The following is a 23,464-nucleotide window of genomic DNA, read 5'->3' as shown; positions in this document are numbered from 1 at the left end:
TGCCTCGTGATGCTCAGAGGTTGTGCAAAGTCCCTGTCTGATGCAGGGCTGGTGCTGCTATCACCAAGCCAGAGCTTTGAGGTACGTGGTCATCGGCAGGAGACAAAGTCTGCATCAGAGCTGTGATGATTATGGGGGTTTTCCTCCTTCCTCCCAGCCAATAAGAGCACCCAGAGCACATCTTCCCCTGCAGGAAGCAGGGCTGTCACTCCTCTTGCAGGCGGGGTCCTCATCTGAAGTGGTGGAGATGGCAGCGAACTTTACCTGCACCTTCACCACACTTTGCTGTGTAGCACTCTGGAGCTTCAGCACAGCTTCAGGAGGTAAGAGTGGGAAGTAGCGTCTGTTTTCCTTGTGCTTTAGGTCCTGTGAGTGCTGCTTTCTAATGCACTGGTAACTTACCACCCTTCAACTACTGCCCATGCTGGCTCAGCGCTGCAGGGCTCAGGCTGCAGCTGAAAACCCAACTGCTTGAAAGACTTTCTCCCCTTGTAGCAAACCACGTTATCCAGGGACAGCACTGAAGGATTTTAGAGATGTTTTTAAGTTATTTATCTGTGTTTAAACTCTGCACGACCTTGATTATTAAATCTAAAGACTGTGGGTAACAATTTGACTGCTAAGTGCAGATGGGCACTTGAGTGCCGATTAGCTGCCTTTAATGAAGCATTACTGTGTGACATTCCTTCCTTTGCTGAGCAAGGAAACTCTCTTGATTGCAGCTGGCCTTAAATCTTTAGAATGGGAGCTGCAGACAGGAGTGTTTTCTCTGCAGGTTTTAGCTCTACTTCAGTTTTACTCTGGCTCCCATACACACGGTACTAACGCACCCAGGGGCATGGTGCTTGCCTGGCTGGCAGCTTTTCTTCAGCTGTGGTTTCCTTTGGGGGTTGAGGAGGCCTGCAGGAACTCTGCTGCATCTTAAATGTAGATAAAGGCTTGCTCCTAGTAATGGGGAGGAGGTTTTGAAAGCACTTCATGGGGAAGAAAAAAAAGAGCAACCTGTTGCAATCTGCCTGTTTGCTTCACTGCAGGCTGGGAGGCAGCATCCACAGGACTGCTGTCTCCTACTGCAGAAACAGAGTCCCCAGAGTGTTCCTCAATGAGGAAAGCACAAGAGAGAGCTTCAAAATACAACATTCAACTCATGCCAGCAACAACAGCCTTCTCTTGCTTAATAGCAGGCAGTTGCCTGTTAGAGCAAGAGAAGAGTCTACCCTGCTACCACCCAACAGAAGGGGAGGGGAGCAGATTTTCTCGTCTCATCCCATTTCCAAACCCAGAAGCAAGGATGGGGTCTAAAAACACAAATGCTCTGGCTCTAAGGGCTGTTTTTCCAAGCCATGAGAGCACATCCTCTGGGCTGTTCTGCTTTGCTCCTGAAGCAGGGCCAGCACCATGAACACATTCAACTTTTTAAGGTAATGGCCCCCAAAGGCTAAGCTAGGGAAGAAGGCCAAGCTGAACTGGGCTTGGAACAACCTGATCCAGTGGCAGGTATCCCTCTCCACGGCAAGGGGTTGGAACTGGATGAGCTTTAAGATCCCTTCCAACCCAAACCCATCTGTGATCCTATAAGAAGCTCTCATGAAAGGCTGTGGTGAAGAGACTCAGAACTACAGCTGTCCCACATCAGAGAGTTGCTGGGTTTTGGAAGGAGCGGTGCAAACTATTCCAAACATCAAAAGTTATTTCAGAGCAATGCAGGTACCATGCAGCGACTGCCTTGAATAAGACTCAAAGCGTATAAAGAAAAACAAAGTCCTAATCTTGAGGAATATGGATCACTAGAAGAAAGAGGGGCAGGGGAGAAGGGAGTGGGTCGGTAATGTTCTCCCATGGCTCAGTGGATTCAGTACTCACTTTACTCTGGTCTGAGTCCTTCTCAGCACCAAGTTGCAATGGGTGAAGAAGGTGCAGTGCCAGGACCCCTGGGTGAAAGCCGTGGCATCTACACAGGCCTACCGCCTGCCTACAACATATGGTTTATTACCAGCGTGCTACCTGTCCGCATCTGTCCAAAGAGCATGAGCTCAGCCTCACTTGCCCTGCCTCACATGCCTGAAATAGATGCCACCATGACTCCAGAAGTGTTGAGGGATATTAAGCAGCAAAGGACCTTGTGCTGAGTTTGAAAAAGCCCATGGTTATCTCCTCCTCCTGCAAGGGACAGGTTCTGCTGTTGACACCCCAACCACTGCCACATCTGATTCTCCAACAGGCCTAAGAGCATAGATACAAGCAAGGTCCTGCAGAGCAGCCAGAAGAGCCCAAGCCAGTGAGCTGCTCTCAGCCTGGCAGGCTCTCCCAGTGCTAGGGAAGCTCAGGTTGCTGCTCTCTCTTCTGCTCTATCAGTCAAAACTAGCTGAAATTCACAGTCTATTTGGCTGTGAGTGAGAAATCTAGCTGTGAAAGAGCTGGAGGTGATAAGAACCTTAACTTTTGCAGCACATTCAGCCCAAGCCCTGTGCGCATGCTTGCATGCATAGGCAGGCTCACTGCCTACACACAGAGCATGAGCTCCAAGGGCCATGGCCTGCACCGGCAGGTCTTGGCATCAGCAGTGGTTGCACAGCCACTTACAAGTAAGAGGGAAAAATCCTCAACCTGTGTATTTCACAAGCAGGGAAACAGAAGGGAAGGCAAGTGTAAGAGGGGAGAAAAAAAGGACATACTGTTAGCTTCAAGCTTCTTTAGAATTATTGAAAAAACAAGCAGGGCATAGGGAAATGAACTACACAGCCAAGTAAGAACATACAGTGTGTGGAAAGGAGTGCTCAAACTCAAAAGCTTATGGGTTTCCCCCCTCCAGTTTCCATCTCCTACACACCTTGCTCCTCCACTTCATGGCTGTGGTAAGAAGATGGTCCTTTGTATTTTGGTAAGGGCAGCAGCACTTCAGCATCCAAAGCAGCCTGTTCTGCAGGACGGTGAGGAGCTGGTCCAAGTTCTGCTCCAGGTCCTTCCCTGTGCCCAGGTGTAGAACATCCTCTCCTTCTCAAAGGAGAGGGATAACAACTCTGAGCAGGTAGAAGGAAGACACCTCACCTTTATCACCCTAAATCCCCCTAAAATAAAAACTTCAAGATGCCATCAAAGCATTAAGGAGGTATGGGAAAGCCTGATTTCTGCAAGTTGAACTTGGCATGCCAGCTAAGAGCAGCAGGGCTCTGCAAGCCAGTTATCAAAAATCCTACTCTATTCTGAGCAACATGATCTATCTTTAGATTCAAAGCTGGACTTTCTATGAGCCAGGAGTCATCATGCCAGAGATGTTCTAAATAATATTCATGATACTATGGCTTCTTCTAAGTCACTCTGAGCTCTGCTACCATCTTTTGATGTCACTTCATTCCACAGGGTTGTTTCACCATCTCAAACATACAAAGGAAAATTACTTTGTAATGGAGGTGAGCAGAGTCCTGAAGTACAAGTGCTTTGGACAAGTGAGGTTTAGCACTGGTTCAGAGGGCTGAGCTTCCACCACAGGCTCCTGATGCGTTTTGCGTTTGTGCTCTGTGTTGTTTCAGCTACCTATGTCCTACCACCTCATTCAACCGTGAAACCTGGTTTCCCTGTCCCCATGAACACTGACAACCCTGGCGTCCGCAAGGCAGCTCGCTTTGGAGTCTACAAATACAACAACAGTTCCAATGACCTCTTTCTGTTTAAGGAATCACAAATAAACAAAGCTATGGTTCAGGTAAGAAGAACTCAGACTTCTGGTGGTCCTCAAAATCATTTACCAATTGACTCTCCTACAGAGCACCCAAGACATAGGAGCCCTGATCCTCCTCAGGACTGCTATGGATGCCTAAACAGCTCATGCTCCTCTGTCCCCTTCAACTGCTCCACAGAGCTTTGCTACCCCATCCCTACCCTAGTAACAAATCACAAAACACTTCAATCCACACACGATGTACAGATTGCCAACCAAAACTTTGGCATCCTTTTCCCCTGCCCTTACTTTAAAGGAAGAAACTGCTTTCTCTTAGATCGTCAGAGGGCTGAAATACATGCTGTCTGTGGAAATTGAACGCACTGTGTGTGAGAAGAGGGAGCATTACAGCCTGGATAGCTGTCACTTCCAGAAGGAAAAAAACCTGCAACAGGTACATGTCTAATTCCTTTTGGGGTACCCAGTAGCTGCAGGTGATTCTTGGCCATCTCTAGCTGTATAGTCGCCATCAGAGCAGCTCTGCCATGTCCCAGGACAGATACAAGCCTCCTCTGTGCAGGACCAGCTGGAGTGAGGCAGGGTTATCAGTATATCAGGGTTATCATTTATCTGTCCCTGTGGCAGGCCCCTTCCAACCCAAACCATTCTGTGAATATATATGACAGGTACAGTGTAGTACCTCTCGTGTGTTCAGGGCCCGCTCTTCTCTGTGAGGAGTCAACCCAGGCACAGCCATCTAGTCCCTGTTCCTGGGTAGCAAAGCGTGCCGAAATACAACAGGTTCTGAATAGAGATTTCCTGGGAGGAGAAAAGCCTTACATGGGCTTTCCAACAAAGATACCATTATCTAGCAAACTACTTTCCCTAGGATAAAGAGAGCAGACAGAAAGAGGCTGTGCCATCCACCTCATCACAGCCCACCATGCCGATAACAACCAGCAGCCCCCTGAATTTCCTCACCAATTCTTTTATTTGCAGATGCTGAAATGCTATTTTGAGGTCTGGATAATGCCCTGGTTACACACAGCACATGTTCCTGTTGCTCTCTGTCACTGACTTGCCTTTCCTCACAAGAGCCTGACTTACAGGGGATCTACCACCATGAGTTTTCCCTTTTCTCTCAAAGCACACGGTTTCTCCCTGAGAAAGATGCTCAGAAGCTACAAAGACAAGACCTGCCCTGACTGAATTCATTGCTACCCAGTTGTGTACCTGTTTTTCCAAAACTAAACTGTAGATGAGAACATGTTGTCATTCATTCAATAGAGCCATCCATGCTCTGGCTGAACTTACAAGCCATGTGAAAACACCTAGGAAGCTCTGTTGGACTTGCTTTATCCTGTGACAAATCTTCACACAGCTATGATGTGAATAAGTCTGAACCCACACCACATGGGACTACAATACTGATGAAAGCTTCACAGCACTGGGATAGCTTGCCTAAGGATACATATACATACCAGAAAAAAAGTCTTAAGAGCCTCCATTGCTAGAGAAAAAGTTAAACTTACTTGTCAGGAATGCGTGAGGTAGAATTGTTCTTTCTTCCAGACAAGAGTATGGATAAGGCTGTGCTTGAATCAAGTGCTTGAAAAACACCCACAGCCCACAAATGACACAGTAACTACTGCTTCTATTTAAATCATAGCTAATCTAGGCTATAAAAGGGCATCATTGCAAATGTCAAGACAAATAAACCCAACCATATTCCCAAAGCATATTTTCGCTGAGGTTAAACAATGATGTTTCATTCAGGTTAATATGTGACATTCAGTCTCTGGCTGATCACAGCTTAGAGTCAAGTTTAGTAGACTAATGGTCTTTTCTAGGTGGGTGCCCACCCTTCCTGCAGCCTTCACTCTTCACATGTGCACAGATTATTACAGCACTTACAGCGGACTAAAGCACTTCTTTGTCAGGATTTTGGTAACTGCTTCCTTAAAACAGGCATACAGTCTGGGCCCTGTTGGACTTTCTTTCCAAAAACACCCCTTTTCTTCTGACAGTTACTACCTTTCTGCAGCAATATCAACACTCCTATTGGCAGTGACACCACCAATTTCAGCCTTTATAACAACCATCCAGTCAAGAAAGGCCACTCTGTTAAATATCTCTCATATTTGACATTCTCCTTCCCCTTCCACAAGAAAAGCAAGTTATTCACATGACCTTTGGGTCTGCTGTACTTGCTGCTGAGCTCACAGTGAACTAAAGAAGACTCAAGAACTTCTTGGTGTGACCACAGGTTCAGTGTACTGAGATAGTCTTCAGCAGTGAGTAGAAGAATAGAAAAAGGATCAGAACCAGAGACAACTCTTCATACATCTTATCCTTCCTGGTATCAGTAGCATTACAGCCTATTTTCATTTCATACCTTCTTGAACAGTGTTTTAGAAGGGAATTAGTCACACAAAATCTATCCCATTTGGCATGCCAAGGTCTCTTTCACTGCAAAAGACAATACAAGTTGTTCAGTTAAGATACTCCGGCAAATGAATCACTAGAGGTAACTATGCATCAACAGGCAAAGCTGGGCTTGCCCCAAAGCTACTGAAGCACCAGCATGACACAAGCTGCACAACAGACTTGGTTTTGCAACCCCAATTAATATCTCATCCAGCTCAAATTTCTTAGCAAGAGGGCTTACAGCCACATGACTGCTGCAGCCTGGCAGCCACACAGAGCAAGGTGACAGAAGCACTGACAGAGAAGAAACACTTTCGTTTGCACATCCCTCCATTAATGAAGATGAGTGCAGAAGGCCAGCGAAAGCAGATGACATTTTTAATGTCACCTTTCCCTTCTCTGGTGCTTTACATTATATCTCAAGCAAAACTTGATTATTTCCTTTTCAAAGGTGAGTAAAACAAGCAATAGTGTAGCTTTATGTTTGACTATCACCCAGTGGCAGAAAAAGAGAGTGCAGCAAAGTCTTCAGTCACAAAGCACGACGCAATCCACTAAATGACACAGATAAACAACCCCTTTAGTTCTTCAAGATGCAAACCCTCTTATCTAACAGCACAGCCTTTCCTTTGTAGCATTTACCAAGCAGGGTACCTGTTAATAGAGGAAGTAAACAATTTCCTCTGGAGATGCCAGAAAGCATCCATGAGTTACTACTGCATTCCAAGATATTCTACCAAAGCCTTCGTCATCTGTTATTACTGTATTTTACAGGGGCCTTTTAGTCCATGCCCATCTTCAGACACTAGTTTCCCCAAAATCTTTACCAGTTCTCCATAAAACACATGCTGAAGAGGACTCCTGCAGCTGGCCCTCTTCCCTCCCACATCTCTCAGGAATGCCAACCTACATCATGTACAGGAGACATACAGGACCTGGTAAACATGGAGGAAATACCACCACTGACCCCTTTTAAACCAGCTGAAACTAGTCTTTAATAACATAGAAAATGCAACTTTCATTCATCATCTGACTACAGTGCTATAACAAAACACAGGAGCCCACAGATCACGGGCAAGTTGATTCTGCATCTTGATTAACAGCTAATTGTACTGTCTGATGTTGATTACACAGGCTGGAACTGAAGAAACCCAAATGGTGTAACTAGATCTCTAGGCATGTTCGGGATGTTGCTGCCTCTACCACAGCAGCATGGTATGACATTAGAACATGCACTGTAATCTCTCCTGAACAGGAGGTTATAAAACAGAAATAAACACATGCAAGACATCCTCTTCAACCCGAATCATACACAGTTAAATTCCATACATCACAAATCCTCCCAGTATAAGAAAACATACAGTTACATTAAAGGTGACAGATGATGTTTAGGACAACTCCAAACAGAGCTGGGCATGGAAAAGCAACAGATTTTCTTTAAGGAGCACATAACGGTATGAAGACGCCCCACCATACTCCTCAGATACCAACAATGAGGCATGCCAACTCCAAAACAAGAGCAGACAAAACAAGGAAGAAGACAAGTACAGCGAGCTGTACGTTTTCCTATGGCACCAGAACAGCGCTACTGCACATGAACAGACTGTCTTTTACATTTTGTCCTTGGTCACATGCTGGCTGAAGCACACACTTCCTTCGTCCCTCTGGAGTATTCTAGGACAGCGGCACTTTATCATGGATGGGCAGTTAAACATGCTGAAGATTCAGTCTGCAAATAAATGGAGACCGGAAGGAGCCCAGGTAAAGATATCCATTGTGCTCATGTGCCTCACTAACATAAGCTACTGTTACCCCATTGGGATCATGAAAGCTTCTTTTGTAGGCTCCTGTCTCGCTTAGTTCAACAACAAGGCTGTATTTGGGCACAAACTTTGTCACAGTTTCCTGACTCAGCAACTAAAAGAAAAAGAGAAAAAAAGAGAATTAAAAACGGAAGATTTTGTTCTCCACCATTAGATCTCAGACACTCAGACAAAGACCACTCTCCTTGGAAGAAGCAGCCAAGAATATAAGCACACATTTTGTGTAAACAGTATTACTCTGTTCTATGTTCACCTTTTGAATTTCAACTAATGCTTTAATACGTGGTGGTCTTCCTTTTGTAGGACCAGGACGATTTTTAAAGCCGTAACTGAGGCTTTAAGAACAGGTCAAACTGGAACTGTTAATCTAGAGCCTGGTGTGCAAAAGTAAGGATTAACCAAAGTCATTGTCTTCCCATGTAGTACCTAGGCTATTTTAATGCCATCTTCTTTCTCGACAGAGGCAAATGTAAGCATACAAACTTGGAAAAAAGGATGGCAAGAGAAGACCTGGCCAAGGAAATGACCCTGCAACAGGTCGTCCTAAAGCGTCTGTTCCTTCACTTTCATTCACTGCAATGGTACCTCACTGAAAAACATGATTTCACATTTTCAGTTTTTCAAATCTTAGAGGGGGAAAAAAAGTTCAGTTACACCAGTCCAGGGAACACACTGAAAGGTTTTCAGATGTTGTCGTATATTGCTACCAAGGACTGATACTTGCAAGCCATAACTAAAGACACATGTAAATTCATGTACCTGTGTTAACTCTACTCACTCAAGCTGCTTTCTTATGGAGATATATTTTTTCTCTCTGTAGTGAAGGCTTCTGTCTATTAAAAAACCCTGCTCTTGCACTTGTCACATTTGCTTGAAACATTTTTTTGGCTTGAAAAATGCTGCATTTACTCTGAGAATGAAGAGAAGACATCTCAAAATATCAAGGAAGAATTCAGAAACTCATTCTTTTTGAGGAACAGGCCTTTTTCCCCCTTGGATTTGTCTGCCTATAGCTCAAAAACCAGCCTGATACTGTCCCTCACATTTTCCACACAGCTAAATGATTTTGCAGTTGATCACTTCCACTGGCAAAAAGGTGTGAGGACGTGTATGGAGGAAATCCCACCAGGCCAGTTCTGCAGCCACTCCTCTTGGTAGGAATTAAAAACTCTGATTCAATTTATTTTCACTGAGAATAGGTTAATGGTTGGACCCAATGATCTTAAAGGTCTTCTCCAACCCAAGTGATTCTATGATTCTATACACAGGCTTAACACGTTAACTTTCACCCTAAATACTGCTTGTTTATTTTATTTGGGTGTTTTTAAGAACTGTTTTCAAGACTTCGTACTATTTAAAAAGCACCATGCCATTTTTTAGCATCAGATATTCCTTATAAAATACGTTACTCTTGCTCATCCTCATTCTGAAGGGGGGATGTGACATAACAACAGGCATATTGAGTCAGCACCTAGCATCATACCTAACATGCACACTCTCCTAGGATGCCTAGAGTAGTCATTAGAACAGGTCAGACTTCCCAAATGCTCTCCAGACATCTGGCAATAAGTAGTTTAGGCACTTCGGGCACAAAGGTGAGGTCTTCACATATGCAAGTGTAGATCCTGTCTTAGTGCAGGACTACATCAGAGACAGTCTCTTTTTCCATCAAGACGGAAAGCAACTTAAGAGATGTGTACCTGCTACTCAGAAGCAGATGTTATGTTTTACGCCCTATGAACACAAAAGGGCTGTTCTACCTGGGGGCAACCACAACAGCTTTAACCATGGACTAAAAAAAATTGTAAAAATCTTCTTGTCAAGAGGAAGAACCAAGACAACCTAAGTATTTGTCACTTCTACTCCTATAACTAAAGGTGATTTGGGTTTTTTTTACCTTAAATATCATCCTTTTAATCCATGGTTTTTCAGACAAGAAATCCAACAAAGAAAATCCAGGATTGGGACGGACAGCTGCCATAGCTACCCAATATCCTCCAGAGCTGCTTAACCTGATATTATCTGGAAGACCAGGCATGTTCTCAACAAACATATCTGCTCCACCTTTCATCAGCCCAGACACATAATACCTGAAAGGTATAGATAGTAAGATTAGGACATCTTAACTCAGGCAGTCTAAGTAATAAATAAAAGTCCCAAAAGGAACTGACTTCAAAAAAATAAAAAGAATTTATTTTTTCCTTCTTTTGGTGGAGGGAAATACAGCACAGCCCCATTCTGCTCCCCAGGAAAGGAGCCTATGGTAAAAAGATTACGCAGTCCAGATGTTTACAGTGAAAGCAAAACCTGAATTATTGAAGAAGGCCAACTTCTTTGCCTTGGTAACTTGGAATTAATAGAGTGTAGGGTTTCTTTTGTGATTCAATTCATTTATATAAACAGTATCTGAACAGAAAGTAGTAATAATTTCAGCAAAATCATACTCACCTCCTGATTCTAGCCATGGTTGTCTCCTGCACCAGGACAAAGTCTTCCGCAGGAGAGAGCTGGACCCCGTTGGGAAACCTTAGCCCCACCATTAAGACTTTCACTTCTTTTGTCACTGTGTCATATTCCAGCAGACTGAAAAGAAAGAATATGGTTTAGAGTGAAGACATATATTTACTCATCCTGGCTTTCTTCTCCAGGCATTAGATCTTTTCTCACATGCACTTCACCCAAGTTAAAAAGGCAGAATAGCCAGGAAGCATTTGTTTATGAACACAGCAGAAATACTAAGGCACTTGAGATTGGCAGCATTCATGAAGGATGTGGGCTGGATGTAATGCCAGCATCTCCCCTTTTAAATCAAACGTTCCGTGCAATTGCTCTTGAAGGAAAAAGAGGAATCCCAATTATTTCACTGCAGTTTTCTTCACGCACATCCACACCTTCTCTCGCCCTCTCCTGGGCAGTGCAGTGTTTACACAGGGGGTGCGTAAAGAGAAGAAGACAACTGAGGAAGTGGTGGAGTACCTTCCTACAGCTGAGCTTACAATAAGTTAAATGTCTTAGGAAAAGATACTTGCCGCCCATCATCTGAGCCTTCCATGATCAAGTATAAGTAGTCTCGCCTTTGCCATTTGCTACTGGAGTCAGTGAAGTAGATTTTCCTCCCATCCCTGGTCACTGTAAGGTCATTCACAAATGACAGCTTCTGACCTTCAATTAGTGTTTTGGTTGACACAAGCATTTTCGTCTCACCTGGTTACAAAAAGAAGAATTAAAAACAGAAGACACAGGACAAGCTTTTTTTATGTCCTGCCTTGGAAAGGAGTGAAATACTAACAGGAAATTAGCAGGTACTTCAGATTTTTATCATTCATGCCTCTGTTAACTAGTAAGATTCTGGGTTATAACAGAACAACTCAACAACAAACAAAAATGACCAGAAGAAAACGCCCTTTGGAAAAATTGGAACAGTAGATGATGTTCCCTACTGGTAAGTGCATGACTTTTCGGGTTTCTTAAACTCATATGAAACAAAGTACTAACTCAGGCCCTAACCCCGTAAAAGGATTCAGGCAAGCCAAACACTATTGCCTCTTTCCCTGTAAATCTGTAGGAACAAATAGTACTTTCTCCACATTAAAACATCAGAAGGTTCACTAAACTGTCTGCCACAGTCAGCTCTGACACGTTACCAGGCAAATCTCTAAAAACTGACCAAAAAGATAGTAAAAATCATCTTTGGGTATGAGTTTTGGGTTGGTTTGGTTGGTTGGTTTTGTCATAACTAAGGCAATATGGCAGTTGTCCCATCAAAAGGGGAGGCCTTCATCATACGCTCCCAGAGCCACACAATCTGAGCCCTTCTGTTACATCTCACCCAGCATTTGGCTAGCCTTCCTCTCTCTTCCTGAAGCCAATTTGGAGATGTAAACTGTCGAAAAATCAACCCTACACGAAAGCAAATCTTGCTTTCTGACAGCACAGCTCCTGAAACTGAGTTCTGGCTCAGGGACATACAATGAAGGGCACAAAGCAATAGTGCCTTTCTCAGCAGGAACAAGCCACTTGATCTTCAGCTGTACCAAAAATACATCTTTCTTCACTTTCTATCGACTGGAGTTACAGGGAGTTAAAAGCTCCTCACTAACATACCGCAAGGTCAAGACAGAAACAAAAGTACAGCAAACATGGCAAAAAGCTTGTGTAACAGCAGTATTTTTAATTCCCTTGATGAAAACTGAAGCAGCTACATAAAGCTTTATTCATGGATCCTGAGGTACCAATTCTGACAACCAGAAAGCATATGTCACAAGAAGATAAGTCACTGGTAACTCTGATAGAGACATACAGATAGAGAGAGGAAGTGATTGCTACAAGACAATAAATACCGAGTCCTGCATGGTATCTTTCATCCAGACAGCTCCAGGGCACTCTACAAAAGCAGCAGGCATTGCTTTGCCTGCAATGCCTGACAAAACTGCAAATAAAGCCCAGGTTTGTCAGTGGAAGAGACCTTCTGAGCACAAAAGTCATACCTGTACCAGGATTAACTTCATAGAGTCCATAATAAGCATCTGCCACAAAAAGGGTGTTATTTGGTCCCACTCTGATGCCAAGTGGTCTTCCACATGTTGGTTCATCATCACGGGTTCCTTAGGAAAGAATTTTTTAATGGTTTTCCAAATAGAAATAAATACAATTCATTCAGGCTACCTACACAGGTCAAACTGCACACATAGACCCTGAAGACTTCTATGTGAGGAAGAAGGGGAATACAGCAAATCTATAGATTTTGTCTACTTTAGTGAGTCCTGAGGAACATGTGTAGTTTTCAAAGATCAGAAAGTGAACTTCTGGAGAAGGTAGTCAGCCTTTCCACATCTCTTCTGAACTCAAAGCAGGGCAAGATGAAGTTTACACTCCCCAATACCTCTTTGGCCCCAAAGAAATAGGGCAACATAATCTTCCCACCTCTCCCAAGGTGTATGAGTTTAGAAGAAAGGAGCAGTGAAGAGGCAATTCTTAGTATCTGTTCCAATCCATATTCATGCCCAAGCAGCAGCTGGAAGTGCAGCTGGCAGCAGACTGGCTGTCAGTGCCAAGGCTGCCCTATCTGCTAGGCAGCCAAGAGAGTGCTTCCAAATCAGTCCAAAGCCTAATCACAGAATCAACCAGGTTGGAAAAGACCTTCAAAAAGAGAAGGCTCGGTGGTGGCCCTTCACCTCAGAATTCTGCTGACTTCAGCTTCCATAAATATTAGGCCAGGTTGCTGCCCTTTTTTTGTTTGTTTGTTTGCTTATTTGTGACATGTGCTTTTCCTAGATCAGCTAACAGGAAAAGGAATGTTATTTGTGATGCACTTCAACCTTGTCTTTCTGCCGGTGTTATACAGGATCTTCTACCAACACATCAGGCATTTTAGTCAGGCACTGGAACAGGCTGCCCAGGGCAGTGGAGTCACTGTCCCTAGAAGTGTTCACAAACCATGTAGACAAGGCCCTTAGTGACGTGCTTTAGTGGTGTCCTTGGCAGTCCTGGGTCAGCAGCTGGACTTAATGATCTTAAAGGTCTTTCCCAACCGAGCCTATTCTGAGTCATCTATGCTGCAGCCTTGCAAGAGTGCAGGCCTTGTAGTCATGACATAAACCAAGTACACCCACTCTCTTTCCTTGGGCCCTTTGTTCTACTGTTCCTTCCAGTGCTTATACACGTATTTCTATTCATGCTTCATACAAATCTATTCATATTTCTGTTATCATAGAATCATAGAATGATCAGGGTTGGAAAGGACCTTAAGATCATCTTGTTCCAACCCCCCTGCCATTATAAATCTCTATCGAGGAAGATATGCACTTGCATGAGGAATCCAGGCAGAATACCAGTTTAATCAACACAAGCCTTGACCTAGACACTTTGAGGCACATGATGTTCAGGAGATGTCACTCACCACAAGGACCATGGCCAATTCTGGCTATTGTTTGTATTTCCCCATCTTCAATTTTGATAATCTTCCCATCAGCTGTCCCAGTAAATAGCACATCTGCAAAAACAACTGATGTGATTAGCTTGATCACAAAACTTTAGTGGCAAACATCCTTCTATACAATCCTTCTATGAGCGTGTTTTAGGTAAAGTAGCAGTCTTCTTTAGTCATGGCAATAGAATAAAGAGGGAAGGGGAAAGACAAAGGCAAATAAGAGTATTTAGTTAGATTTTTTCCAACTGAGAAAGAAGAGGAAGGACTGAAGCCTTTGGAGTTATGAGTATGGGATACGAAGCTTTTCACCCATACGTAGTCCAAATCTTTGGTTAAGGATGGATGTAACAACTTAATGGCTAGTCACCATATTGATCCCTCTGGGCAAATTTCTACATAAGCATCAAACTGGATCAGGCACTGCATCCATCCTACCACTCTTCAACAAGAGACTGACTAGATAAGACTTCTCATTCTGATACAGTCCACAGGCTGCTGGACATCTGCCAATGCTCATATTGTATCAGGTCTGGAGAAGAACTGCAAAACCCACAGCAACTGAACAACCACCCAAATCCAAACCATTGCCAAATTACTATATTCATGCCAAGTGATAGCATCAGACAGATTCACTGAATACAAACAACGCTCAAACTTTTCCTTAGAACCAAATTAAATAAGAGCCCACTGCTTCGACTTTTCTATCTCCAATTTAACTGATTTAGTTTTCAGTTTGCTAGTTACACTTTCAAAAGGGAATAAAAAGACTTCAACATTTATTCATACCAAACTTATTTCCAGTCAGATTGATTATTCCACCCATAAGTCAGTTGTCCCTTACAGGAAGGTTTCCTTCCAATGTCTAATGAGACTGACAAAACATTGAAACAGTCCAGCCACCTTGTTAAGAAACTGCTCAGAGGTGGTGTGGCACCTGTAATGCATGTACCACAAATATGTAAGTACACTATTTATCAATCCGAGATAATTTTTGGTTATATGTGAGAAAAAATAACACCACAAAACTTGGCCCCCTCAGCAGCAGTGAGCATTAAAAGGTAGGCACTACCCTGTAAATATTAATTCCCAGTTAAGAGCTAAATAGATAAAAATTGGGACCACTGCCTCAAAATATAAGTGGCCTCTGACTACCTTGTTGCTGCTTTCAGTCCTGGAATACAGGGATTTCTAATCTGGAAACGAGATTTACTTTATACTGGGTAAAGAGGAGAAAAGCAGTATCATAGAATCACAGACTGGTTTGGGCTGGTAGGGACCTTTACGCTAATCTAATTCCAACCCCCTGCCACAGGCAGGAACACCTTCCACTAGACCAGATTGCTCCAAACCCCATCCAACCTGTCCTTGAACACTGCCAGGGATGGAGGAGTATATAGCAGTCAGGTTTTGTTGCATAACACACGTATTTCTAGAAAAACTCTGCACATTCAAAATAACCTGCAGAGTTTGTTATCCAAGAGTTGTATTACTGAACAAACCTTGACCAATGGAGCAACATTTTGAGACCCTTCTTTAAAAGCCTATTTTGTCAGTGCTTACCCCCGATGTTGGCAATAGACTCGGGTCCAAGCAGCTGATTTTCCCATAACCGCTCAGCTTTGCGCAACTTGACATTGGGCTCAAGCACACCCGTCAGAAGCGGAGGTTCCTTCAAACTGCAAAACAGAACACAGACCTCATGATCCCTGACTTAGATCTGCAAACATGCTTGAGCAATGCATTGCACCATTTTCTTTTCCTGGCTTGCCAACGCCTGCAAACCTGACCTATGCCTTACTTACAGCATATTTCCAAAATGAAAACACAGCTGACAAGCTGAGAAATTGGCTCTTGTTCACCAAGGATCATAATTTTCCGGTTCTGATCAGGAAAGTTGCAGTTATGTTTTCCTAAGACATATCTGGAAATTCATACAGCTTAAAGTCCAACAACACCTTATCACTCCCTACAACTACCTGAAGTGAGGAGGGAGCCAGGAGGGGGCTGGTCTCTTCTCTCAAGGAACAAGAGACAGGACAAGAGGAAACAGCCTCAAGCTGCACCAGGGGAAGTTTAGGATGGATATTGGGAACAATTTCTTCCCCAAAGGGCAGTCAGGCACAGGAACAGGCTGCACAGGGCAGCAGTGGAATCACCATCCCTGGAAGCGTTCACAAACTGTGTAGACGAGCCCCTTAGTGACACGGTTTAGTGGTGGCCTTGGCAGCACTGGGGAACAGCTGCACTGGATGATCTTGAGAGTCTTTTCCAACCTAGCTTATTCTGTGATTTCTACACTGCCACCACAAGAAGAATAGCTGCTTTCTTATTCAGCTGAACAAGCTGTTTGCACCAAAATATTTTTTTCTAAGTAGAGATAAGAAAATTCCTAAGCAAAAGGGCTTTAAAATTTAAAAGCATGGCATTTTACAGTACACTGACAGCCAATACTGTATGAAACATATACTAAAAATTGCTAATTGGCATACAGCTAGGGGAAAAATGTGCTCCAGTACTTTGAGAACCAGCATGCACCTGCTTCTGTACCATAATATTCCTGTTCGTGACTTGAATTTATTCCCATAGAGAAAGGCCAACCCAAAGCAGTAAGTTACACAAACTTAAAGGGTATGGACTCAACTCTCAAAATAACAAAATAAGGTCAAATCTTGCAAACCTTTATTCACAAAAATAGCCATGTTCAAGCCAACTGGAGTTCCAACTACAGAGATGTGAAGAAGTAGTGAGATGCTTACACAGCTTTGGCTTAAATACCAGGCTCAAAAGCACTGTGCTTCAAAAACAGCCTTAACTGTGCTGGCAAACTTCAAGATGTTTGAATCTCTTAGGTTCTTAAAAACTCACACATAAGCCATTTCAGTCCCCATGAGTTAAGGATTTAAAGTTACTACTAAAAACTGCAAAGTGGTAAGCTTATTAGGGGTTCATTGACAAGAGTACACTAAAGACTCCTCACATGACCATATGCAAATGCCTTCCACCTGTAGAACCTTAAAAAGATGAGTTTTGACTCCCAACATTGCCCAGGTTCACAGGATCCAGGACCTATTTGTAATCAACCACACTACAACTCATGTGGTAAAAACCATTACAGTTTCTAAAGCTGCAGTGACTGGAGGAAGTCAACTGAAGCTGCAAACCATAAAAGCCATGACAACTAAGGACAACAGGTTCACAACATGAAGAATTCAGAAGCAGAGAAAAGATACATACTTTTATCTGTCTGGCTACAGGCAGCAAACCTTCCTTTAAGTATCTATTACTACAGTGGCAAAGCCAGATGAATTACTAGCTTCTGTCACAGGTGATTTACAGCAGAGTTGTCTTCAAAATGCTAACACAAATTCAGCTTTCATCCCTTTTTCCAAGCATTAGAGAGGTTAAGATGAGAAGAGCAGCCTTCTGATATGGAACTCATTTGCTAGGAACTTTGGACAGCTGTGTTTGCAAGCAGAAAATCCTCCCTGAGATAAATATTATCCAAGACAGGCTCATAGAGAAAGGAAATAAACCACAGCTGCAGAAATTTCACATGGAGTTTCACATCTGATCTCTGTCTTCCCTCTTATTCCTCATTATTTCTAGTGGCTTACAGGAATAACATCACTATTGGCAAATGAGATTTCTCAAATGTGTCCTTTCACTGAAGGGATTGATTCAGGCCGCATTCACCTGCTTGAGCTTTTTCCAAACATCTCAAACATCACACAGAATCATCCTTTCTACTGTACAGACTGGAACTACCTCTAGCAATTAAGCTAACTAGCTAATTGAGAATGTACAACAATGTAAGACAGCGATTTGGGCAGGAAGAATAATTCTCTCTGTCTTATAAAAGTGACTTAAAGTAAGAAATGTAAGCATGCAGAATACTTTTACTCTGCACCAGAATCAGACCAGGCCTATATAACAGGAAAAGCATCACAGCCTTATCCTACTGGCTTTCAGAATTAGTGTTCAGTTGCAGTGTAATTCAGGGAATTGGGTTTTGTTAAACCAAACCACAGCAGAAAGCATTTCATTATAATTTGAAATAAGGCAGATTATGTCTAATAGCCTTGCGGCAAGTACTACCCTCCCACATTAACACTTTCTTTCAGCTCTAGAGATATTTAGTGTTGTTGTTCCTTTTCAGTAAGGATTTATAGAAATGATAGTAAATATCAGACTGAGCATTTTCACTTACTTCAACATGCCAGGAACATTAAACAGCCTGACTTCATCCTATGCTAGCAGTCAAAGCACAACTCCCAGAACAGATCACATCATCTCACATAGAGGATTCACTGTTACACTACACATTTGATACAGACCTTAATTCAGACAGGACAGAAATCACCTAGCTGCATTACTTGATGAGATTTGCCTTTAAATATAACATCACCGTGTGATTGTGCTGGTACAAAGTACTACATCAACCCAGTCAGGTTATCCATTTTGAACTTACGTACTCAGACAAACAGTCTCTCTTTTTGCACAACTATAGTAACAGGTGTGCAGCTTGGTCCTTAGTGAAAATGCAGTTCTTGTCTCACAGCAGGCGTGAGTGCACACACACAGAAGGCAAAAGTGCACATAAGGAATCACAAGTTCCACTGACAGCTTGGACAACATTAAATCATTCAGCTCCTTCAATGATCAACTGCACAAGATAGTTCAGAAACAGGCTGGGTACATAAAGCAAGCCATGGTAGTGGATAATAATACTCCCCAATTTCTTAACCCAGTTAGAACCCCTTTATACAGTTGACTCCTGTTTGGTGAGGGATAAAAAAACACCCACAAACAAACCAAACCATCAAAACCAGCAGCAGAACACATACAAGAAGTCACCCTTCAACAACACTTACTTCAAAACAAAGCAACAATTTACCTTATAGGCTGAGGGTCTATAGGACAATCCAGGAGAACAGTTACTCCAAGCAGAGGTACAGTTAGAGATGCAGCCAACGTCAAGAAAGTAACCCGGAACACCTTGCTGCTGTAAGCACTGCCAAACCAGACAAGAAATAGGATTAGCATGCTAAGCTGTTTTAAGATACAGTAGTCTTTAAAAATCCTTCAATGGCCTATTTTTCCACAAAAGGAAACAAGAACACTTTTGCCTAACCACCATCCTGAATGACCTTTAAGGTCCATTTTGAACTCATTGAGATAAGAGAAAGGGATATTTACATCTGACTAAAAAAAAAAAAAAACCAGTAAAAACCTAGAGCAACACAAGAGTAACATGGACCTTCCCCCAACATAAGAGGGACATGGAGCTGTTGGAGCAAGTCCAGAAGAGGTCACGGAGATGCCCCAGAGGCTGGCGCACCTCTGCTCTGGAACCAGGCTGAGAGAGCTGGGCTGGTTCAGCCTGGAGAAGAGAACACTCCTTAAGGGGAGACCTTAGAGCAGCTTCCAGTGCCTAAAGGGGCCAACAAGAAAGCTGGAGAGGGGCTTTTGACAAGGGCCTGCAGGGACAGGACAAGGGAGAATGATTTTAAACTGACAGAGGGGAGACTGAGATGAGACATTAGGAAGAAATTCTTCCCTGTGAGGGTGCTGAGGCCCTGGCACAGAGTGCCCAGAGAAGCTGTGGCTGCCCTGTCCCTGGCAGTATTTCATTCTGATGACCCTGAAAGGCAGAGATAAGAATCTGCAAGGTACTCTAAGCTGAACAAACATAACAGATGGTGAAATAAAGAATTAAAAAATCATGAACTACTTTATTCAGTGGAAGGCAAAGCAAACACCACCACTTCCTTACTGCAGCTACTGCAAGTGGTTACAGTGAAACTCATTTTTTATAAAATTCCTAAACAGAAAATTGTAAATGAAATCTGCTTTAACTTAACCACAAACAAATAAGCTTAAGATTTATAAGATTATTCTATCTCAGGCATACAATGTAGTCTTTAAACCGCAATTATTCTTTAAACTATTGCCAAATATAAACAGGCTAACCAGGGTTATACAGGCTTTAATCACACACACAATAAATCTGTGCAAGCCACAACGGGATAACTGCTTTTTCTTCATGGCGAGAGTTAAACCATGCTCAAACGGACCCATTGAAAAAACAAAACAAACAAAACACGCCATAAATCACAGTGTTTTCTTTTTGCTAAAAGCTCTTCCTGCAGTGTGGCAGGTGTGCAGGCCCTGCCTCAGACACTCCTCCCTCTGTCAGCCATCCCCAGCAGGAGCTGAGCACTGGGGAAGAGGAGCCCGTGCTGCAGGGTTAGGTGTACTCCCAGGCTGACACCCACGGAAGCCCCAGCACCAACCTGTGCTGCTACCCAGGAGAGGAACCAAGGCCTCCCTCCAGCCCCTTTCAGTGCCTCCCCCAGGGCACTCTCACCCAGAACAGGACCTCCCTCACCAGGGCCAAGCTAGGCCGGTGGAGCCTCTGCATTTCCAGCACAGACAAAATCACAGGGTTGGAAAAGACCTTTAAGCTCACCCAGTCCAACCGTTCCCCAGCACTGCCAAGGCCACCCCTAACCCGTGTCACTGAGGGCCTCATCTACACGGTTTGTGAGCACTTCCAGGGCCGGTGACTCCAGCACTGCCCTGGGCAGCCTGTTCCAATGCCTGACTGCCCTTTGGGGGAGGAATTGTTCCCAATATCCTGTCTAAACCTCCCCTGGTGCAGCTTGAGGCCGTTTCCTCATGTCCCATCCCTTGTTCCTTGGGAGCAGAGCCCAGCCCCTCCTGGCTCCATCCTCCTGTCAGGCAGTTGCAGAGAGCGATAAGGTCCCCTGAGCCTTCTCTTCCCCACACCAAACCCGCCCCCCGGTCCCTCAGCTGTTTCTCATCACACTTGTGCCCAGGCCCTGCACCAGCTCCGTTGCCCTTCTCTGAACCCAAAGATCCCCCTCAGGCCGGGCCCAACCACCGTCCTACCACACACCCACTATGAACGCTCCTCCTCAGCTCCCTTGGACCCTCCCCTCGGGCCAAACCGAACACCCCCTCGCCCGGCCCCTCAGCACCCCCCACACCGGCCCTCCTCTCCCCTCAGGCTAGGCCCAGGCGCAACTCCGCCGTCACGGCAGGGGCCTCTTCCCTGCACCATGGCGGGGGACGGCACCAGGCCCCACCTGCCCTCCTTGTCCTGCTGCGCGGGGCTGTCCTCGGTGATGACCTGCGGCCGCAGCGGCCGGCGCTGCCGCAGCCCCTCCGCCTCATTCATGCCGCCGCCGCCGCCGCCGCCGCGCACCGGCGCTGCCGCCCTGCCCCGCCTCCTCACACACCCCCGCAGGCCCCGCCTCCGCGCTCCCCTCAGGCCGCAGCCGCCCGGCGAGGTGGCGGGTGCCATCGTTCGTCGGGCGTTGCTCGGCCCGTCCCCTCCGGCGGGGCTGTACCTGATAATGGCTGTACCTGATAATAGCTGCACCCGGCGGCCCCGCGGTTCCGGGCGGGCTCCGCCGCTGTCCTTTGGGCGGCCTGGGGCTCCCGGTGCGCGACCGTCCTTCTCCCGGTCGCTACCAGCCAAAGCGGCAGGGCCCACAAGATGGCGCCAGGCAACCGCGAGGGACGGAGGGCGGGCGGGGAAATGGCGCCCGGTGGGACGGAGAAGGCGGAGGGGCCTCGGGAAGGCAAATCCCTCTTCGGTTCCTAGGAGCCGGACCCGCCTTCATGTCCCCCTGCCCCTCGCACCCAAGGGATGATAACCCAGGCAGGAAGGCTGACACGCAGCCGTGGGCTCCCAGCGCATCACTTGCGCTCGTCTCTTGGGTAACACCGGGTGCTCAGGTTTTACCCTTAACTTGCTCAGCAGCAGCAGTGCTCCATAAAGATCCCTGCGTGCCCCTGCCAAGATCAACCCCGGGGTTTTGGGAACACTGCAGAACACTTCTAGCACGTGAAGCGCGAGTGCAGCTCAACACACAAGGGCTGGAACAGGGCCTGGCCCCGCTGCCAGGGACCGGGGAAGGTTACTTGGCATCATGCCTAGGAAAAAAAACACGTGGGTTTTCCAGAGAGGGGCTGGGGCCAGGGCAGGGTTGGGACGGGGGGGAATGGCTTTGCTCTCTGCTGGGTTCAATTCAGGCAACAGCAGCTGCAGGAGAGCTTAGGAGCGCTGTTCCCTGCACACCCATCTCACCCCAGGCCCTGGGAGTAATATTCCACATGAGGCTACTGTTGTTAGTGGGGGTGCAGAGGAGTAAAATGGCATCTCCAAGGTCTAATAGGTAGAAAAAGAAATGCAATCGAGTCCTCCTGCATGCTGGGTGGAGGATGAGTACTGACAAGCACTGGGTTTCCATTCAACAGCCGCAGGGATACACACCAGCTACAGAGGAACAGAAGCAAGAGCGTTAAAGCTGCTGTAGTACATCACTCACCCCCAATGGTTGTAGGCTGGTAATTTTGCACAACCGTCACCGTTTCTACCCCAGATGATGGTTACATCCCCAAATCCTTCCATCCACAACACAGCAAGGCTAGGCTCTCTCCCATGAAATTCATGCTGCGCCTGTATACTCAGCCAGAAGGCAGATCCCTGTCCAGAATCGCCTGTTCCAAGCTGAAAAAAATAAATAAATAAATCTTTTCCTGCTTAGTTTAAAAACAGAAGCCCATTGCTGGAATCAGCTTCTGTAGCTTTAACTGGACACAGAGACGGCTGCTAAATATAATTGTGTTAGGCTGCAAAACAGCCTCCATTTTACCAGTAAATTAATGAGGGCAGCTGCAGTAACAAACACAAAGTGAGGAGATGGGCACCTGCCTTTCTCTCCAGGCTTCTCCATGATTTGTCAGACACTCTCCATTGGAAGCTTTCCAGAAGCTTTAGCCAGAGGTAACAGGAGAAGTGGCTAATGAGGGTGTTCAGTGTCCATCCCTGCGTTACAAGCAGGGTGCTGCTCACTTGGCACACCATCTTCCTCACTCCTTCATTGACAAGGCACGCTGCAGAGGATGTGATCCTGGCACTTCAAGTGATCCATGGCACCTGGAAACAGATTTCTTCTCATCTGCTCAGCCATGGGACAGCTAGATGCTCACTTTCTATACCATGCTGTCTCTCGCGTTCCCCACACACATCCCATTTTCACTCCTTTTCTACCTGTGCATGCTCTGTATAAGACAAGGAGACACATAGCTGAACCACCTGTATTATAGGTTGGAAAAGACTGTGAAGCTCATCAAGTCCAGCTGTTCCCCAGCACTGCCAAGGTCCCCCCCAACCCATGGCACTGGGGGCCTCGTCTACACGGTTTGTGAGCAATTCCAGGGACGGTGACTCCAACACTGCCCTGGGCAGCCTGTTCCAATGCCTGGCTGCCCTTTGGGGAAGGAATTGTCCCTCATCTCCAGCCTAAACCTCCCCTGGTGCAGCTTGAGGCTATTTCCTCTTGTCTGTCCCTTGTTCTTTGGGAACCCAGCCCCCTCCTGGCTCCATCCTCCTGCCAGGCAGTTGCAGAGAGCGATAAGGTCCCCCTGAGCCTTCCCTTCTCCATACTAAACCTCCCCCCATCCAGTTCCCTCAGCCGTTCCTTATAAGACTCATTGGCTAACAGTATCAGCTAATGGTAATTAATTGTTCCCAATAATTGTTCCCCCTTTGCACCAGAGGAAGATTAGTGTAGAGCAGCGGGACCTCAGAGACAT

At 45.3% G+C, this 23,464-nt stretch overlaps 2 protein-coding genes across 5 annotated transcripts; one reads left to right on the top strand and one right to left on the bottom strand.

Annotated features, from left to right (window-relative positions):
* Nucleotides 1-152: 152 nt before the first annotated feature.
* On the top strand, nt 153-8,763 carry CST7 (cystatin F). 2 transcript variants are annotated; one of them, XM_065679581.1, is made up of 4 exons: nt 153-323; nt 3,531-3,703; nt 3,996-4,112; nt 8,370-8,763. In XM_065679581.1, exons 1-4 carry the CDS (start codon nt 248-250, stop codon nt 8,379-8,381), a joined length of 378 nt encoding a protein of 125 aa, XP_065535653.1. In that variant the 5' UTR covers nt 153-247; the 3' UTR covers nt 8,382-8,763. The 2 variants fall into 2 exon arrangements, with proteins under 2 accessions (XP_065535653.1, XP_065535652.1); XM_065679580.1 differs by having other exon boundaries at nt 166-323; nt 4,658-8,763.
* Nucleotides 7,056-23,017, bottom strand: APMAP (adipocyte plasma membrane associated protein). Of its 3 annotated transcripts, XM_065679576.1 has the most exons (10): nt 22,581-23,017; nt 22,195-22,376; nt 18,732-18,848; nt 15,398-15,513; nt 13,808-13,900; nt 12,396-12,512; nt 10,938-11,112; nt 10,357-10,491; nt 9,806-9,998; nt 7,056-8,002 (listed from the first exon to the last, which is right to left on the bottom strand). In XM_065679576.1, the coding sequence occupies exons 1-10, from the start codon at nt 22,731-22,733 to the stop codon at nt 7,793-7,795; spliced, it is 1,491 nt and encodes a 496-aa protein (XP_065535648.1). In that variant the 5' UTR covers nt 22,734-23,017; the 3' UTR covers nt 7,056-7,792. The 3 variants fall into 3 exon arrangements, with proteins under 3 accessions (XP_065535648.1, XP_065535650.1, XP_065535649.1); XM_065679578.1 differs by lacking the exon at nt 22,581-23,017 and having other exon boundaries at nt 22,195-22,373; XM_065679577.1 differs by lacking the exons at nt 22,195-22,376; nt 22,581-23,017 and adding an exon at nt 20,947-21,094.
* Nucleotides 23,018-23,464: the final 447 nt, after the last annotated feature.

This window comes from Lathamus discolor, chromosome 5 (assembly GCF_037157495.1).
Source record: "Lathamus discolor isolate bLatDis1 chromosome 5, bLatDis1.hap1, whole genome shotgun sequence".
In the NCBI taxonomy this organism is placed as follows: Eukaryota; Metazoa; Chordata; class Aves; order Psittaciformes; family Psittacidae; genus Lathamus; species Lathamus discolor.
The sequence above is the reverse complement of the archived record's forward strand: the minus strand, read 5'-3'. Positions and strand labels throughout refer to the sequence as shown.

Coding starts and splice junctions, on each gene's coding strand:
- CST7 (XM_065679580.1), top strand. CDS start 248: ATGGCAGCGAACTTTACCTGCACCTTCACCACACTTTGCTGTGTAGCA. Junction 3,704..3,995: donor TAAACAAAGCTATGGTTCAG/GTAAGAAGAACT, acceptor GCTTTCTCTTAG/ATCGTCAGAGGGCTGAAATA. Junction 4,113..4,657: donor AGGAAAAAAACCTGCAACAG/GTACATGTCTAA, acceptor TTTTATTTGCAG/ATGCTGAAATGCTATTTTGA.
- APMAP (XM_065679576.1), bottom strand. CDS start 22,733: ATGGTGTGCCAAGTGAGCAGCACCCTGCTTGTAACGCAGGGATGGACA. Junction 10,492..10,937: donor GAAGGCTCAGATGATGGGCG/GCAAGTATCTTT, acceptor CTTTCTTTTCAG/TCTGCTGGAATATGACACAG. Junction 8,003..9,805: donor TTAAAAGGATGATATTTAAG/GTAAAAAAAACC, acceptor TTTTTCTTTTAG/TTGCTGAGTCAGGAAACTGT.